We start from the raw sequence: 18960 nt of genomic DNA on the forward strand, positions 1-18960 counted from the left end.
GTCAGCTATCCTTGTGGGGACTCTCCATAGGCATAATGTTTTTTCTACTGTACAGACCGTATATTCTATTGCCCTACACCAATACTACCCCTAAACCTACCCCTCACAGGAAACTTTCTGCATTTTTAGATTTTCAAAAAACGTAATTCTGTATGATTTATAAGCTTTTGTACCCGTGGGGACCACATTTTAGGTCCCCACCGTGACACGGGTCCCCATGAGTCTGTGTGCAGTCAGGTTTAAGTCCCCACAAGGATATATAAACCAGTACACACACACACACACACACACATTTACTTAGCTATCTAAATGGGGACATTACATAGACTTCTATTGTTTTTATATATAGATAGTTATACACTTTTTAACCTAAACCCACCCATAACGGTTTTACAAATGAGGACATCCACAAATTGAGGTTTTTGCCATTTTTGTCAGGCTTTGGAGTGAAAATCTGTGTTGAACGCCTCACACACACATACTGGCGTGTAAAATCTAAGAATTTACTAGCCAATGGCTAATGTTAGACATTATATAGTCGCCCAGAGTAAGATTTAGTCGCATATGCGAGTGGTTTACTCGCAATGTAGAGGGTTGCCTACTAAATCATAATCATGTTTAATGACTTACCAATGCTGTAAATAAACTCCACTGCATTAACAGAAGCTTTCAGTTCTTCGGTTTCATTCCGTGTTGATTCATTCTCCTCTATTTGTGTCTTAGAAAGTACAGATAAAACAAGAAACAATCACAATAATAGCTCAAAATATTGCCTATATATATATATATTTATGTTACATGGACCTTTAAGATCGTAACAGTTTTTACGTAAACTATACGCGTTTTTTTTTCTTTTTACCTGGATTGTAACGTTATATTGATTCTCAACTGCTCAGTCCTTCAGATGTCAAACAAACAAGAGCTACTTTGCTAATGCTATTAAAAAATATCAGAATAAACAGAATCGACAAACTAACTTAAATTTACATAAATGACTTTTATTAATATTACAGGAAATGGAACAAATTACTAACAGCGTCTGCATTAGTCCTTTAACTCGTTTTATATACGGTCTAGATGTGCTTTTCGTTCATGCCTCAAACTTATTAGCATCTCTGGTTTCCTTAGTAACGCTGGGGTCAACATCTACCGTAAACCTTCCTGTAGTCGCGCCAATATTGTCACAGTGCAACACCTTCAATGCAGACACATATTTGTTATTAATAAATAGGTTTATTATGATAAACCGTTCATAAATATCAGTGCTTATTTTACGTTTACGTTTATTTTAAGTATTCAAAACGCATTTAATGTCATTTTTTATGGAATTCACTACACATCTCCAAAACACAGAGTCAAAGGTAAGGAAAAACGTGCTTTAGACTGACAGGAAAGCATGTTAAAAAAAAAAAATTCAGACAATGCCTTTCAAAGTCCACTACATACTTAAAGTTCAAATAAATCTATGTTTGTGTACAAAACAATGCCCAGGTCTACTTCACTTTTTTTTCTTTAGGTTACTGTTCAAATTGACATTAATGCTTGATACGTAGGGAGCAATAGTTTGGAATGGTTTCAGTGGTCACATCCTCCAAACGTCAGTGGATGAAAGCCTTAGCGGTCCTTATAAATGTCCTTCCGTCTGCGCAGCTCCTCTAAAACACGGGCACGATATGACGTCCAGTCCTCATCCTGCTTCTGCTGCAGACCCAGAGCCCGGTGAAGATCCTGGGAGTGGCACTGCAGGAAGGGATTGTATTGCTTCTCCTCTGCTAGGGTGGATGGGCACTGTATGAAGAGGAGAGAGAATGACTTTAAATCAAGCTTGGCTGGTAGGAATATTATTTAGAAGTTTTAGAATAATATTACATGTCTAGAGATGTAACAATTATCTTGGACTTTGATATTAGGACTTTTTTTTCCCATAGACTTCTTGTCTTCCTTACTGTGCAGAGTCTCTGACCCCTCTGTTGCAGCACCCACTGCAACTTCTGCTCCCGTACAACATTGCAAGGCTCCACTTCAGCAGCAAACAGCAGGTTATCTTCAGCATACTCATGTCCTGAGAAGAAAGACCTACTTTATTAACATAACCATGAAGCTTTTCCTTAGAAACACACAAATACTAGTTTGAAAAAACATAAAACCAAAAAAAGGTGTGTACAAAAACTAAAAATGACAAAGACTTGCCACATTGCAATTAACCCTGGGTTAATATGTTTTTTAAACTCTGGGTTAAAGCCACTTTAAGCATAAGTTAGGTAGGTGTGGCTGACTCTGAACTTTTATAAAGAATATCTCTTAGGATTTGAGACTTTAGTCTTTGCAACTTTACAGATCTTCTATATACACCAACAGCTTGTAACACTCCAAAGAGAAAGGAAAAATTGAAATAGCATCATATGACCCCTTTAAAGGAATAGTCCACCCAAAAAAGAAAATTCTGTCATCATTTACTCACCCTCCTGTATGACTTTTTCTTTTCTTTTGCAGAACACAAAATAACACATTTTGAAGAATGTTGGTAACTAAACAGTGTTGGTCCCCATTGACATCCATTGTATGGACGAAAAGCACAATGGAAGTCAATGGAAACCAGTTTATTTGGTTATCAACATTCTTTAAATTATTTTCTTTAGTGTTAAGCAGAAGAAAGTAAGTCATATAGGTTTGGAACGACATGAAGGGGAGTAAATGATGACAGAATTTTCCATTTTGGGTGGGCTATCACCTTTTAAGCAACGATTCACAACTGTAATCATGTTGTGTTCTGTACTTGTTCGATAAATGTTGCTATTTGACTATCCAAGATTTATTACTATTCCAGAGTAAAGTTTAAACAGTGTGCAACAAAACAAACACAGTAAGTGGATAAAACCTGGGTTAGTTAACAACTTCAAGTGTGAAAAGCCCATATAAAATGACTGAGTTTCCTTACCAGGCCAAAGCAGAGTTTCATCGTTCAGCGATCCCACTGTATCCAGAGATGACAACATAGTTGAGGCATTACCCTCAAACATTCTCCCTACAAGGGATGGAAATGAGTCAGAGCTTAAAATAGAGCAAGCTGGATTTAAGAATGCTGAATTCTTGTTTGCAGTTTTGGCATGCCTTTCTGGGCATCGATACTGTATAAATAGTCATTTAAATAATTATAAAGTATACACACAATGTCAAACATTGCACGCAGGTAACAATAACAACAAAATTTTAAACTAAATTATATGACTTTTTATGTGCACATTGAGATAACACAATGATTAATGCCATACTCACCACATCCAGAGAGGAATACCAGATCCCCTGAAAACAAGCTGCTGGGGCCACCTATCGCTCGGCCATCAAGCAGGTAGATCACGTGACCTACTGTGTGGCCCGGTGTATAGAAGGCCCTGAAGTGCAGCCGAGTTCCAAAATCTATTGTGTCTTTGTCTGAAAGGGGGCTAAACAATCCAGAAAACATCAAATTAAGTGGTCTGTTTCATGCTCTCAAGTAATGCCTGATTGTTATATCATATACAGTAAGAATAGGTTTAGTTAAGTTGAGTTAGAAAACATCAGATGTAATCTCTCAAACAAACATTTTTTCTGTATTTTTAGATAGACAAATGTTTTTAAATTCTAACACATTTTGGATACATTTAAAGGAATAGTTCACCCTAAAATGAAAATTCTGTCATTGTTTACTCATCCTTATGTCATTCTGAACCTTTATGCATTTCATTATTCTGTGGATAAAATTTTACAAAAGGTTGTTTTGCACCTCACTGACTTTTATTGTATGGACAAAAACAGCTGAAACATTCTTCAAAATATATTATTTTGTGACCTCAGAATAAATAAAGTCATACTGGTTTGAAAGACATGCGGGCGGGTAAATAATGACAGAATATTCATTTTTAGAATTAACAGTTAAAATGATACATGATAGAACAGCAGAATATATTCAAAGGTACTAACTGTGTAAGGCCTGGAATGTTGTCCATAGCGTTCCCATACACTCGACAGGACCCGTAGCGTCTCTTTAGAGCCCTGTTCCCTCCACTGTGGTCCCTGGTTGGGAAAGGTGTATTTACAAAGTATAGTTGGTTTTAATTTTCATGTTTAGACATTCAATCTTGATTCTGTTAAATTCACCCCAAAAAAATCTAAATTCTGTCATTAACTCAATCCTCTTGTCGTTCCAAGACCCCAAGACTTTCATTCATCTTCGAAACACAAATTAAGATATTTTTCAGATTCTTTTATCATTTTTATACATCCATTTTAAATCTACGCAACCAACATTTTCAAGTTTCATAAAGTACATAAAGACCTTGTTAAAGTAATCCATATAAACTGAGCGGTTTAAGCCAAATCTTCTGAAGAGATGATCGTACGTGCACTGATCAATGTTTATATGTGAATAAATGTCTAAATTACATATTTCTCAATCATGTCTCATTCATATGGATTACTTTTAAAATGTCTCCTTGTACTTTTTGAAGCCTGCAACTTTTGGTTGTGTGGACTTTCAATAGATGGGCAAAACTTATGAGAGAATATTAAAAATATCTTCATTCGTGTTCCGAAGATGAACAGAAGTCTAAATGATGACAGAATTTCCCTTTTTGGGTGAACTAACCCTTTAAAGGTAGTTAGACACCTCATATGTCTTGAAATGTGAAATGTCAAAATGTGAAATGTGATCTTACAAAGCTAAAAGGGCCTTCATACTAAAAATAACTCATCAGTCTTAGAATTCTCACACAAAAAATCAGTCTTCTTAACTGAATGTAACATATCTAGTTATTGATTACACTAAAAGATGGTCAAAAGATTGTGCAGCTTTCAGGCTGAAGAGATTTTTGGAATTTTCAAATGTGGTCTTACCAGTGTTTGTGTGTGCAGAGAACAGCTTGTAACGCCACCCCCTCTTCCTCTAGACATGCCTGTGTGGGTGTAAAGGACGTGACTATACATCACACATGCACAGTAAAGCATCTCTTCATGTATAGGAAGGATCCTAGATATTTTGATTATGACTTCCCTAACCTTAACACTACCTGATTACAATATTATTCAGATCACATTCGTTCATAAAAATCAAACAAACAAACAACAACAAAAAAACAATCTCTACTTTTGCAAGGAATGAAAAACTGGAATCTTTCCATTTAATAAGATTTCCTATAACAATAACTGATTATTATTCCATCTTACACAATTTTGGTAAACCAGTGAGAAAGAACAAGCACTTTCCACTAAACCACATGGGTTTGGCAATTTCACTACAGTAAGACACATAATCCAGCAAACTATTTCTGAAACCACTGCACAGTTGTTTTGAATCCAACCTGAACAGGCTGAGGGTCAGCGGGATCAACCACAACAGCCATATTTGATGCCGTGTCAATGACCACATAGCTGTAATTGTCTAATAAGATGGGCACTGGTATGATCTTGATGCCTGTTGAAAGTAATAGAGTGTGACTTTAGATATTGATAATCAACTGTTGAGTGTATTATGGAAAAGGTGTTTCTGCTCACCGTTTATTATAGTAGGTTGAGTTTTGGAGTGCCCAGCAGGGTACCGCTCCCGTGCTTTCTTTATCTGCCTCTTATGAAATATGTACCCGAGTTTGGTCCGTGTATATAGAGAATACCTGCAAGTGTTTTTAAAGAGGACACTCGAGTGTTTTATGCCATTGCATATGTTCCTTCATGGCATTGCAATACTAACTACTCTATGGAATTTGGGCAGAAATGTTGTAGATTCAATCTAAATGATCAATTAGGTGAGTAAAGGAATCCGTTTAATTTTTATTACAACTACTAATAGTTTTTTATAGCCTAAAAAGTGTTTAGGCTATTGTTTTCATAATTACTTTTGTTTAGTTTATAGAAACATAACTTCATTGATCTAACCATGGTGTTGACAGCCCCAAACCCAAAAATTACATTTAAGCTGTACATTTTCATTAGGGCCATACATCATTAACAGTAATGAAATGACAAATCAGTGCCCTTCTCTGAAAGGAACATTTGATACTTCTACATAGGTAAAATATTTATATTTCAATACCACATACATGTAAACATCATATAACGCAGTACATATCACCGCAGCAGGCCAAATAAGCCACTTACGCAATCCAAAACAGCGGTTTCTCTGTGCGAGCCATCAGTTTAGCGATCCGGCTGTTTTTCCATGCACTTATTCTGGCGCATTTAGAAACACGACAGATGTAAAAACCTCCACATACTGAAGCAATACACAGTGCATACACTGTCCAGTCCGGAAGCGCCATTATAGTGGGCGCGTCGACGATGACGCAATTAAACACTACAACTACGATTGGCCAGAAGCAACAATCACCGTAAAAACTCGTCTTTTTTTTCCTATACTGATCGTGCATTATTCATAAGGTGCATTATTTTTTATCAGGCAGCTATTATTAGGTGATAACATTTTCATAGGCTGTTTTTTTTGTTGCATATATCATATCGCATTGCACATTGCATGTATGGAGGACGAAACCTGCAAAAACAATAAATAAATATGCAAATAAATAAATAAATGTCTGTATAAATACACAACTTCTTGTTTAAATACACGTTGTGCAGAGGGGAAAAAAATGTGGAGCTACATTCAGAAATAAATGAGCGATCAAAGGAAAATAGTTAGGATGAGTTTAGCATTTCCTTAAACATTTTCCATTTGCCCACCAATTTATTTGATTTATTTGCCTACTTTCATCACATGCATAATTATTTATTTATGTTTTTAAACAAGAATACGTGTATTTATGCACACATTTATTTATTTATTTGTGTATTTATTTATTTGTTGTTTTTGCAGGTTTCGTCCTCCATAATTTGGTAAATAAACTTGATACTGATTGCGAAAAGTAGGAACGGCAATTTAGCACCACCTGGTGTAAGACAACAAACGCGACAGAACGAGCTCGGCACACATCCCAGCTGTAGCAAGAATTCAAAAAAGCAGCCTGGGTGTGTCTAGTTAACCACGCACACCTCGACAGACTTCTTACATGAGTGTGTTTGGTGAAGCGTTACATAAAGAGAGCAGACAGACAATGTTTTAGATATCATTTTCGTTTTACTCCGAGCCAAAACATAATTGTACTGCTATAACAGCTATCTTGTGGCTTAGTTCTGAGAATTATGTTTAGTTACACGCAATATGTTTCAGGCTGACTCCACCTGCTGGCTTGTAAGCATTTTGAGCACATTACACTGACTGAACGTCGTCAGCTGACTGCTGGTTTTACGTTAGTTGAACTGACACCGAGGAAAGTGGATCAGTGCGTCAACTCACGAATTTGTATTTAAATAGGCTCAGGTTGAAGGATTATATCGCTAGATATTTCTTTCTCCAAGCTTCAGCATCGGTCGTGTAAAGTTTTCTGGATTTCAGACAGCGCGTGGTAAGATTGTTACTGTTTTGTTTTTACCATCACGTGCTCTTGTCATGAAGTACTGTTCGACTGCTTTTTACATCGATTGAGTAATCTATAATGCTTTAACAGTAGTAAAATAACTAGTACCTGTTATTTTCGCGGAAACTACGGTGACCATGGACATGGTAAATATTTGCGAGGGGTGGGGCCAACTATGTGAACATGCTCAAGTAAGTTACTGTAGAGTACAATAGTTATACTTAGCTTGTATTCATAACTACATAACTTAATTGACTTCTAGTCTATATTTAAAGGTAAAGTTATAATAGAGGAATATGGGAGTAAGATAAGATCACGCTTTCCTAAAATGCCTTCCTGAAGCTGCCTACCTAAACATCATCACACACATTGAATGCAACTATGATGCCCAACACCGCTGTTGAAGTAGGCAGCTTACTAGATATTGACATTTATATTTTTCAGCTCAGTTACATTAACGTTTTCTATTCAATACATGTATAGTATTAAAAACCCATTTACTGTGCCAGATCGAGCCTATCAAAGAGAGAATAAATAAACCGCTAAAGCAACTTTATCTCTGTACAACAGTTATTTCAATATGGCGGATAGCATAACATTTTGGCCAATTCCAAGTACTAGGGTGGACCAGCAAGGAAGAGAAAGTATCATTTTTTTTTCCACTTTAAAAATAAAAGGTTGCTTAGCAGAGTACACAATGATGTAACAGTGTATGGTAGGCTTGCTTGAGTCATGCTGGCAGTGTTGAACTGATACAAGAATGGAGACATTCTTTTCCAGTCTGGCTTGAATTGCACAGCACCCTCCATGTTTTTGTAAACATTATAATCAGCCTACATACTATAGGGGTATATAGAAAGTACTCGCATGTGCTTGGTTTGAAAGTAAAAAGTGACATTAAACCTGGTTTTATATTGTTCATGGAGTTCTGTCACATGTCCTGGAAAATGTTGGTTCATTTAGTAACGGCCTATGGCTCAGTTTAGTTGCTCTCTGAAGTTAATTTGACAGTCACTCCTTTCTGAACTTGAAATGTAGAAACGCCTTTTCCCAGGATACTTTCATTAAATGACAATCAATGACAAATTTAGACGTTGAATAAGATTTTCCTTAGCAGATGTGAGTCACATGGTCATGTCGCCCTCACTGTGTGGTCCTGAGTGGCCTCCTTTACATCTGTTTGATAACAGGAAGTTATGATCCCGACGCACAAATAATGTCTTAACGCATGCAACAACAACAAAAAAAAAGTATAATTCAGATTTCAAAATCTCACTCCCTAACCTGATCATAGGAAAACGTAGTAGCTGAGGAAAAACTAGGTGTATTCACAGCACTCACTGTAAGGCCTTTCATGGGCTGTGCCTTCGGCTGTTTCCAGGAAGACTGTTTAAAGTGTGGTTCGTGCTTTTTTGCTGTGATCAGTACTGTGAGAGTGAAAATGGCATTAGACGCTTGGTACTCCCAGATCCAAAAAATCGTCAGTTTATATCTTTCATGCATGTCATTGTAAGGATTAAAATGGAAAGAAACCGTTCAAAACGCAGCATGAGTAGACGTGCAGTCATAGAGTGAATTTATGTCTACTTATCTGTTGTTTGCATCTGGACCTCTCAAACCCCTACACAGCCACATAATAGTTCTTGATGGGAAGAGGCAGGAAGGATATTGTAAGTTTAGTGCTCCTACTGAAATGTTGTCCACAATTATTAAGATCATTGCACATTTCCGTCTGAATTGTTTAAAAAAAAAAAGAAAAGAATCATGACCGTGCTGAATTTCTCACACTTTCTGTGCTATATGAATTATTTTATCTGCTTTTTATCCACTTCATTAACTAAATTATAGAACAATCATTTTAGAAAAAGTGAGAACCAGTAACACCACCAACAAATTTAATAATTAGGTTGAATTTTCAGGATAGAGAAGTTATTACAAAAACAATAATGCTACTGTTCATTTAATGCTACTGTTCATTGATATTACAAGAATAATCACACATGGCTTTTAGTCTATATAAGAACAATGTGTTTTTCATAAAGGTTCTGCAGTTGTTTTTATATTTCTTTAACATCAATGACATTTATAACATAACTATATAGTATTATAACCATTTACACACAATTGTTCAATCATTAATGAGTAATAATTGTGTGTAAATTATAATATTATTATGTAATTATTATAATTTTTCTCAATTTATCTTGTTACCTTTTTTCAGTTCTGATTTAATTCTTTTTAAATCATCAATTTAATGATTTAACTACATTTCTGATACTTTTACCTTTACTTTTTGAACGGTAAAATAACTCTTCTCGGCATTTATAACATAACTATATAGTATTATAACCATTTACACACAATTGTTCAATCATTAATGAGTAATAATTGTGTGTAGATTATAATATTATTATGTAATTATTATAATTTTTCTCAATTTATCTTGTTACCTTTTTTCAGTTGTTCTGATTTAATTCTTTTTAAATCATCAATTTAATGATTTAACTACATTTCTGATACTTTTACCTTTACTTTTTGAACGGTAAAATAACTCTTCTCGTGCATAATTTCATGCTCTAAAAGACAATTAAAATGAAAATAATTTTAATTAAATTACATACCATATCAAGTTACTTTTAAAACATTAATGGTTTTCTACATGGGTTTGACTTTCTTACATCTAAAAGTGAGAGACAACATCAGTAACTGCAGTCTAGAATGAATCATTAGTGAACTCTACTTTTGTTAGTATTGAAAAGTCCTGAGACGGTATTCATGTATCCGACAAACAGGAAGTTCATTCTTGCCTGTGAAATGTTTTTGGAGTTGAATGATGAATATGTTTTCCTGCTTAAAAATAATTATAATAATAAAAGGAAAGATCGTCTCAAGCTCAGTTATAGGCTGTGTTCAATAACTGACAGATCATGGGGTGAACGGATCAAAGTATAGAAGTCCCAAGGTTTAGCTTATGAGTAGGAATGCACCGAAAATGAAAATTCTTGGCCGAAGCCGAACAAAATTAAACACTGGGCCGAATACCGAACACGGTTTTTCAAGTTTTTTTCCCCCATGTATTTTGCCAATTTTTTTTCTCCATTGCAGAAATTAAAAAGCCAAAATGTGCTTTTTACTGTTTTATCTTGCTTTTCAAAGAAAAAAATCAATTACAAAACAACAAACAAAATATTTAACACTGAACATTTTTAACATTCTATCAGACACTATACCAACAAAGCACAATTTAACTTAAGATTAATAAGTTAGTAAAATAATATTTTTTGGCCATCAGACCCCCTTCTTGAATCAGGCATGTATTGTTTTTTTTTTCATTTTTTTACTGTACAATTAAAAGCAGCCTTGCTGAAAAGAGACTTCTTTTAAAACATTAGAAAATATTACAGATCCTAATTTAAACACTATGTGTGAATGTTATAATAAATGTATTAAAACAGAGCTGTTGTAATGATTATTATCATTATTGTTGTCTTACTATTTATTTTATTTTACAGAACAACAGCAAAATTACAATACTAAATTCTAGCAGACATTATACCAAAGCACAATAACTTAAAATTAATAAGTTAGTAAAAAAAAATATTTTGTGGCCATTTTTGAGACCCCCTTCTTGAATCAGGCATGCAAATAAATGCAGCCTTGCTGAGCAGAAGGGAATTATTTTAAAACATTAGAAAATATTACAGATCCCAATTTGAACACTATGTGTGACTGTTGTAATAAATGTATTAATAGAGCTGTTGTAATTATTATCATTATTATTGTCTTTTCAAATTTTATTTAACAGAACAACAGCAAAATTACAATACTAACATTTATGAATGTTGATAGTTCTTTAAATGAGTCTCATTATGAATACGTCGTAAAGTGAAGTGACATGTGGCCAAGTATGGTGACCCATACTTGGAATTAGTGCTCTGCATTTAACCCATCCAAAGTGCACACACACAGCAGTGAACACACACACCATGAACACACACCTGGAGCAGTGGGCAGCCATTTATGCTGCGGTGCCCGAGGAGCAGTTGGGGGTTCGGTGCCTTGCTCAAGGGCACCTCAGTCGTGGTATTGAAGGTGGAAGAGAGCTTACAACCCCTGCCGGTACGAGACTCGAACCCACAACCTTTGGGTTACAAGTCCGACTCTCTAACTATTAGGCCACGACTTCGCATTGTACGTATCGCATTGACACATGCCTTGTAAAAATTCATAAAAATGTGACCGAGCAACTGACGACTGTATCAGTGCAGATTTACCTCGCGCTTTGGAAAACATAACGTTCTGCAGTTTATTTACTAATTGTTTAAGGCCATTTCGCGATTTCAATCATCATGCAGTAACCAGCAACAATCACACCTTCCTCTTCTCATTGAAGACATGCGATGCAGTCCTAAACAGTCTCTCGCAGTTTTGCCAACTAATTTTCAGGGGAAGTTGCTAAAGGAAGGTCGATTTGTTGCTAAATGACGTTGTGATGTCATTGTGCGATGACGTCATTACGTAATCACGACGCAAAATTGTCACTACATCAAATCTCAGCAAAAATATATTTTGTTAATTTAGATTTGCTTGTAAAATAATATAAATGCATAATAAAATGTTAAAATATAAATAACTATTTATATACAACATTAAACACTTTTGAACGCTTTAATTTTTGAACGAAGTTTTTTTATTAGCTAGTAAACTAGTAAAACTACACATTCTGAACAATTATAGTTTTAAGCAGTGTATTAGTAGTCAGTATGCTACACTCTAAGACAATAAATCACAGGTTTTTACCTGCATTTTAAGTTACGCATTTTAATTATTTTGTGTTTTCGGGTTATAGGGTTACAACGGATAATGGATAATTGATAACGGATAATGTCCTGGAAAATTACTAGTACCTTTGCCATTTTTCTAGATATTTTTCTTACAGTGTACTAACTGATCAACAATCACATGTACAAGCTACTAACAAGGTGTATCATAAATGAACAATTATTACATTATTATTGTTATTATCAAATTGAACGACTGCAAATAGCAATAACTTAATTCATGTGATGTATGTACTTCTAGGCATCTTTGGTTTCCTCTTTTTGTGAAATTTAGATGGAAAATGTGTGCCTTTTTATTGTTTGAGTCACTTATCAAAAGTTGCTAAAAGTAGCCAAATAAAATTAAAAAAAAATAGCTAAATTTGTTGCTAGGTGCTTTTGGAAGAAAAAATTGCTAGGGTAGTCTGAAAAGTTGCTAAATTTAGCAACAAAATTGCTAAGTTGGCAACACTGGTCTCTCGTTGTCGGTGCTTGTGATGATTTTTGCGTCTTTCTCCAACAGTTTAAATGCTTCCACACTGCTGACGTGTGTGCTGCATAATAAAGTGTGCGCGCCTCTCACTCTGCGCTGGTTGCTATTTAATCGCGTTATATCATTGTTCAGTACAATTTATTTAGTCTTTTCGCTTATTCGGCCGAACACCGAAAGAGCTTTTTTTTTTGGGCTATTTTTGGCCAAATAATTTCGGTTGCCAAACATTCGGTGCAGCCCTACTTATGAGTTGTCTTGCATTGGATTTTAGGGTTATTTAAATATATTTTAGGGCTGGATGGGAGAATATTTAGAAATGGCAGATCAACCAAACAATTCTTCTTGGTAATCGGAGGTAGCACTTGACGTGACACATTTACGTGCTCCTAAAGAAAGAATACAAAATAACTACATTTCTCTTTTTTTGTTTTGGAGCAAGTCTGATTTTTTTCTTGGGTGTTTTCTGCACTTTAGTAACACAAACGGTCATTATGGTGTCTCATCTACCCAACAGGTGGTAAAGCAGCATGTCAAGGTCAGATTTCCCTCCGAGTTATGATGATTCCCGGCTGCTCTCTAACCCTCAGCCTGGAGGAGGTTACCCCGCTTCTGTCCCCCCATATGATTTCAACGCATACGCGGGACAGCCGCCTTACCCACAGCCCAATGATCCATACCGAGGACAGCCGCCTTACCCACAGCCCAATGATCCATACCGAGGACAGCCGCCTTACCCACAGCCCAATGATCCATACCGAGGACAGCCGCCTTACCCACAGCCCAATGATCCATACCGAGGACAGCCGCCTTACCCACAGCCCAATGATCCATACCGAGGACAGCCGCCTTACCCACAGCCCAATGATCCATACCGAGGACAGCCTGCGGGATACCCCCCGCCAAATATACCTGCCTTCCCCATCATTCCTCCTGGTGTAGGTAAGACTATTATTTCTAGTCTCTTGTAAACCTTCAGCTTTTTACTTTATTATCATAGTGTCATGGTCCTGAAACATTTAAGAACAATATTTAATGACCTGCCGATCAGGTTTAGGATCTGGTTCATTACTTAAACAATCCATTGTTCGGGAAATTAAATTTTAGCAGATCATATGCAAGCCATGGAATTGAATCTTAACTGAAGTCACCATTTTTCTTAATGTAATCCCTATAGCCTAGCTCTAACCAGATTAGTGTTGATAGGCCAGTGATGTAGGGATTCATTAGATGGCTCTCTGGAATACCTGATTCTGATTGGTCAGTCGCAGCATTCAAATTCTAACGACACTATATAATTTACTATTGTCCCTGGCAACTGAATACCTACGTATATATATCTGTGGTAATTTTGTGTCTCTTATCATTCCATGGTCTCTTTTTTGTAATGTAATAAAACCATTTAAATGTCCATTTATTTGTTTGTTTGTTTAAGTAGAGGGATAATGTACAGCCAGATGCCATTATCACAAATGTCCTTCAATGAGACCAGGGTTTATTTGGATTGTATATTAGACCGTAGTTGGGTATTTCTTCAACTATGGGCACTTTTGGAACTTTTAGAAAATAAGCTAAACAGTTTTCAAACTCTCACTTGTTTATTTAATTTGTTCACTAACACAGTGGACAAACATGCATCACATGAGAATTGTCATTTTTCTGAAATTAATGAATATTCCCACCACATCTCATCATTTATTGTGTTTAATAGTGACATTTTAAACATTTTGTGGAATAAAAAAAAAATTTGAATAAAAAAATTCTATGCCATATTTGCTAATTTCAAAGCTAGCAGTACACAATTAATATTTTATTTTTTCACACTTTTTGCATAATTTGACAAAATTGAAAATCACACACAATCAAAGCATATTCATTTTGCAAGTTCTCTTTTTTTTTTTCTTCACATATCACATATTTCTTCTCAGGCATGCTATTCAATGTCACTGTAAACAAATACACTAACCTGGAAAACGCTTTATTGGGTAAAAATTGTTTGGTGTGCTAGAAGTGACACCCAAATTTGGGACAGGACAGTTATCTTTTGGGGGGGAAAAAGATACAAATTTTCACACAGTAAAAATTATAATTACTTCACTCATTAGATTATCATGGTTTCAAACATGTAATACTCATATTTTTATTATGGTTTTTCATAGTTTAAGATCATTGCGATATAAAAGTGCCAGAAGTTAAAGAATCTCCCAGTTATATGATGGTTTATTTACACAGACTGATGTGAATGAGGTTGTAGGTGTAAAAGTAGTTTTCACAGAACACATGATTGTTACAGGTGACATTGAAGGATTTACCACAACAGGAGGATTCGACGATATTAGTGTCCGTCACACTTTTATACGGAAAGTAAGGAACCATTCTTCTGTACTCTGCATAATCTTACTTAAGTAAAAGAGTTTAATGGTAATGCTACTCAGTCGTTATTTCAGATTAATGGACTGTGTATGAATAATGAATACACATTTTTCTGAATGGATGAGTTTGGAAAACGGTTCTTTCTGTCTTGCAGGTTTATCTGATCCTCGCTTCTCAGCTTATCGTCACAGCTGCCATCGTGGCTATTTTCACATTTGTGTGAGTCTCTGTGAGGGGGGTGTGGTTACTTTCTGTGCTTTGTGTTCATACAAAATAAAGGATAAGTGTTATCTCTGCTTGTTCAGGTAGGCTTTGTCATTAAACTTTAATTCGTGTTTTTATTCACACAGGGAACCTGTAGGAACGTTTGTGAGGAAAAATCCAGCCATTTACTGGGTTTCATAGTAAGAATGAGACATTTATTCATTCACGATGCAGAATGCTTCACATTTACAACATTAAATACAAATGTAGTGAACAATGTGAATGACTGTTGAAGTAATTTTTTTTCAGTGCTGTCTATTTGGTCACACACATCGTATTGGTTTGCTGTCAGGGACCCAGGTGAGATGATTGGCCAATTTTCTAAATCAACCTAATAATAAAAGGATCAGGTGGTGATATTTTGTACTGCTCGTAGTTTAGTAATGTGACAGTAAGAATGTAGACACAAAAATCATACCAGACAATATATACAAAAAAAAAATCTAAAAATGAAAGCCCTCATAAAAAGAGCTACTATAAACATAAGTTGTAATGTGAACCAATTAATTTAGCCCTCTCCTTTGTCACACATTTTAGGAGGCGTTTCCCGTGGAACCTGATCCTGTTGTCTGTTTTTGTGAGTTGGAAGATTCTGAGTCATTCGGAAGGAATTATGAGGGATTGTGGCCAAACCTGTAATGGGCCATGTTGTTTTTGCATGTAATGTTGCAGATATTGTATCAAGGATGCTAAAGTCTTTGAATAAAGTTGACTACTTTTCTTTCTTGTTTTAGACGCTGGCCTTATCGTTCATGACTGGAAATATAGCAAGGTGAGACATGTCACACAACATGTACATCATGATCTCAATGATGAGATACAGTGGGTGGAGAAATGAGAAAAGAGCACGAGTCTCAGGACTGTTGACAGTGTTTTAATGGATGTCCTGTAAACCCCCTGTTTACCTTTTGACAATTCCTTTGTCCATTTAGTTTGCAGTGATAGTGGTTTTGTTCCCACCCCATTTAATTCTTCGTACTATAACAGATAAATGCTGTTTTGTGGATCCCATGGGGAAGTCGTGGCCTAATGGTTAGAGAGTCGGACTCGTAACCCAAAGGTTGCGGGTTCGAGTCTCGTACCGGCAGGGATTGTAGGTGGGGGGAGTGAATGTACAGCGCTCTCTCCCACCTTCAATACCACGACTGAGGTGCCCTTGAGCAAGGCACCCGAACCCCCAACTGCTCCAACAGCAAAAAAATGGCTGCAAAAAAATTAACTGTGTGTTTACTGCTGTGTGTGCGCACTTTGGATGGGATAAATGCAGAGCACTAATTCCGAGTATGGGTCACCATACTTGGCCACATGTCACTTTCACTTTCTATAACAGAAAGTTTTAGCTGTTTTCAACAGCTGTGAATAAACTACATTATAAAATATATTAAAGATATTATAGAAAACATTTATTTTAATTTGTAATACTATTTCACAGTATTGGTGTTTTCATTGTATTTTTGATCAAGTAAATGCATCCTTGGTGAGCATAGACTTCTTTAAAAAAAAAAAAAGACAAATCTTATAGACCCCATTCTTTTGAATAGTAGTTTATTTTGCTAATAATAATATAGAATTATGAATATTACAATGTAATTTGTTTGTTTGTAGCTATTACAGCACTAGGGCAGTTTTCCTGGCCCTGGCCATCACTGTTCTTGTATCTGTTGCGGTGACAGTGTTCTGCTTCCAGACTAAGGTGGGCTACACATATAAGATGTCCACCATCAGCATGACTTTATATCATTGTGTCAATGTGTGGGTTATCATGCTTTTCTGTTCTTTTATAGGTGGATTTCACTAAATGTTCAGGATTTTTCTGTGTCCTCGGAATCGTAGTGTTTGTGACTGGCATCATCACGGCTATCGTGCTGTCATTCAAATATGTAAGCTTGTGTTTGCATCTTGTATGTGCACAGCAATTGTCATTTGATCATTTAACTGACTTTTTCACTGTTTGTTTCAGATCCCATGGCTTCACATGCTCTATGCAGCAATAGGGGCCATTGCATTCACTCTGGTATGTCTATTCACTGCATCACATTGAATTCACCTTTTCTTGGAATACTTCTGCTCTGCATAGGAAAATTGCTTATTCGTTCAATCTTAAATTCACTTTGCGTTTGTGTGTTTTTAAATGATTAGTTTCTGGCCTATCATACCCAGCTGCTCATCGGAAACAGGAAGCTCTCCATCGGCCCGGAGGAGTATGTGTTTGCGGCCCTCTCCCTTTATGTTGACATTGTCCAGATCTTCATCTTCCTCTGTCCTCGGAATCGTAGTGTTTGTGACTGGCATCATCACGGCTATCGTGCTGTCATTCAAATATGTAAGCTTGTGTTTGCATCTTGTATGTGCACAGCAATTGTCATTTGATCATTTAACTGACTTTTTCACTGTTTGTTTCAGATCCCATGGCTTCACATGCTCTATGCAGCAATAGGGGCCATTGCATTCACTCTGGTATGTCTATTCACTGCATCACATTGAATTCACCTTTTCTTGGAATACTTCTGCTCTGCATAGGAAAATTGCTTATTCGTTCAATCCTAAATTCACTTTGCGTTTGTGTGTTTTTAAATGATTAGTTTCTGGCCTATCATACCCAGCTGCTCATCGGAAACAGAAAGCTCTCCATCGGCCCGGAGGAGTATGTGTTTGCGGCCCTCTCCCTTTATGTTGACATTGTCCAGATCTTCATCTTCCTTCTGCAAATTATCGGATTTGCAGAGAGATAGAAGCTTCAAGCTGGCTGATGGACCTTTTCTGTACCATCATAATGGCTTTAATGTTTATGCACTTCTCAGTCTAGTCCCAGCTAACATCTACTCAAATAATACGGAAATTGTAAAATATATCTAGCTTTATACTAATTGAACAACTGGTAAGGGATGAATATCATTTCCATGATTTACTAACCATATGCATGTATTCCGATAAAATATGAGTGATATTTTATAGCCAATACTGTGTTCTTGATTCCATGTCATAGAAATGGAAACTGTCTATTAGAAATTTCTACTGTATTGATTTAGATTTGCTGTATTATCTATAGATATTACATGTGTGTGGTTCATTTTGGTCGAGGGTTTAGCTTTTCTGCTGTGTACATACAATCTTAACTATTTCAGTTAATGAATAGAGTATTTATCGCAGACATCTTTATATACAATAGAAAAAATTATATCAGATGTTTCCCTTCAACTTTGGGGAAATAAATGTCTTTACTTAATAAATTTGATATTATGTGATGTACAATGGTGCCTTTCCTTTGTTTAGATACACCATGAATAAATAGTCATAAAAGGTGTCACCTACATATAAATGGATTATATAATTGAATTATATAAACAAAATGAACCTGTATTTTCTGTTAGTGTTCTCATGCCACACGTTGGACAACAATGTGGTTGAGGTTTGATATGTAATCGTTGTCATTGTGAGGATAATCATAATAAAAGGAACATGAGTATTATTTAGTTGATTTTAATAGATGATCGTGGTTGCTTATAATGTTCTGTATGCTTATGAACAAGCACGGTGACGACTGCATCAAAATATAGAAAACATTTCAAAC

At 35.9% G+C, this 18960-nt stretch overlaps 2 protein-coding genes across 2 annotated transcripts; one reads left to right on the forward strand and one right to left on the reverse strand.

Annotated features, from left to right (window-relative positions):
* Positions 1–971: 971 nt before the first annotated feature.
* pnkd (PNKD metallo-beta-lactamase domain containing) lies at positions 972–6310 on the reverse strand. The gene is made up of 9 exons (XM_016271477.1): positions 6130–6310; positions 5530–5645; positions 5337–5449; positions 4873–4931; positions 3961–4053; positions 3277–3443; positions 2939–3025; positions 1947–2062; positions 972–1788 (listed from the first exon to the last, which is right to left on the reverse strand). The coding sequence occupies exons 1-9, from the start codon at positions 6288–6290 to the stop codon at positions 1615–1617; spliced, it is 1086 nt and encodes a 361-aa protein (XP_016126963.1). The 5' UTR covers positions 6291–6310; the 3' UTR covers positions 972–1614.
* Positions 6311–6995: 685 nt separating this feature from the next.
* tmbim1a (transmembrane BAX inhibitor motif containing 1a) lies at positions 6996–18858 on the forward strand. The gene is made up of 12 exons (XM_016271479.1): positions 6996–7430; positions 13270–13694; positions 15046–15116; positions 15280–15344; positions 15476–15529; positions 15639–15689; positions 15927–15966; positions 16124–16161; positions 16995–17082; positions 17174–17269; positions 17350–17403; positions 17972–18858. Exons 2-12 carry the CDS (start codon positions 13283–13285, stop codon positions 18119–18121), a joined length of 1119 nt encoding a protein of 372 aa, XP_016126965.1. The 5' UTR covers positions 6996–7430; positions 13270–13282; the 3' UTR covers positions 18122–18858.
* The last annotated feature ends 102 nt before the right edge of the window (positions 18859–18960 follow it).

Source organism: Sinocyclocheilus grahami, unplaced genomic scaffold (assembly GCF_001515645.1).
Source record: "Sinocyclocheilus grahami isolate Dianchi unplaced genomic scaffold, SAMN03320097.WGS_v1.1 scaffold63.1, whole genome shotgun sequence".
Taxonomy (NCBI): Eukaryota; Metazoa; Chordata; class Actinopteri; order Cypriniformes; family Cyprinidae; genus Sinocyclocheilus; species Sinocyclocheilus grahami.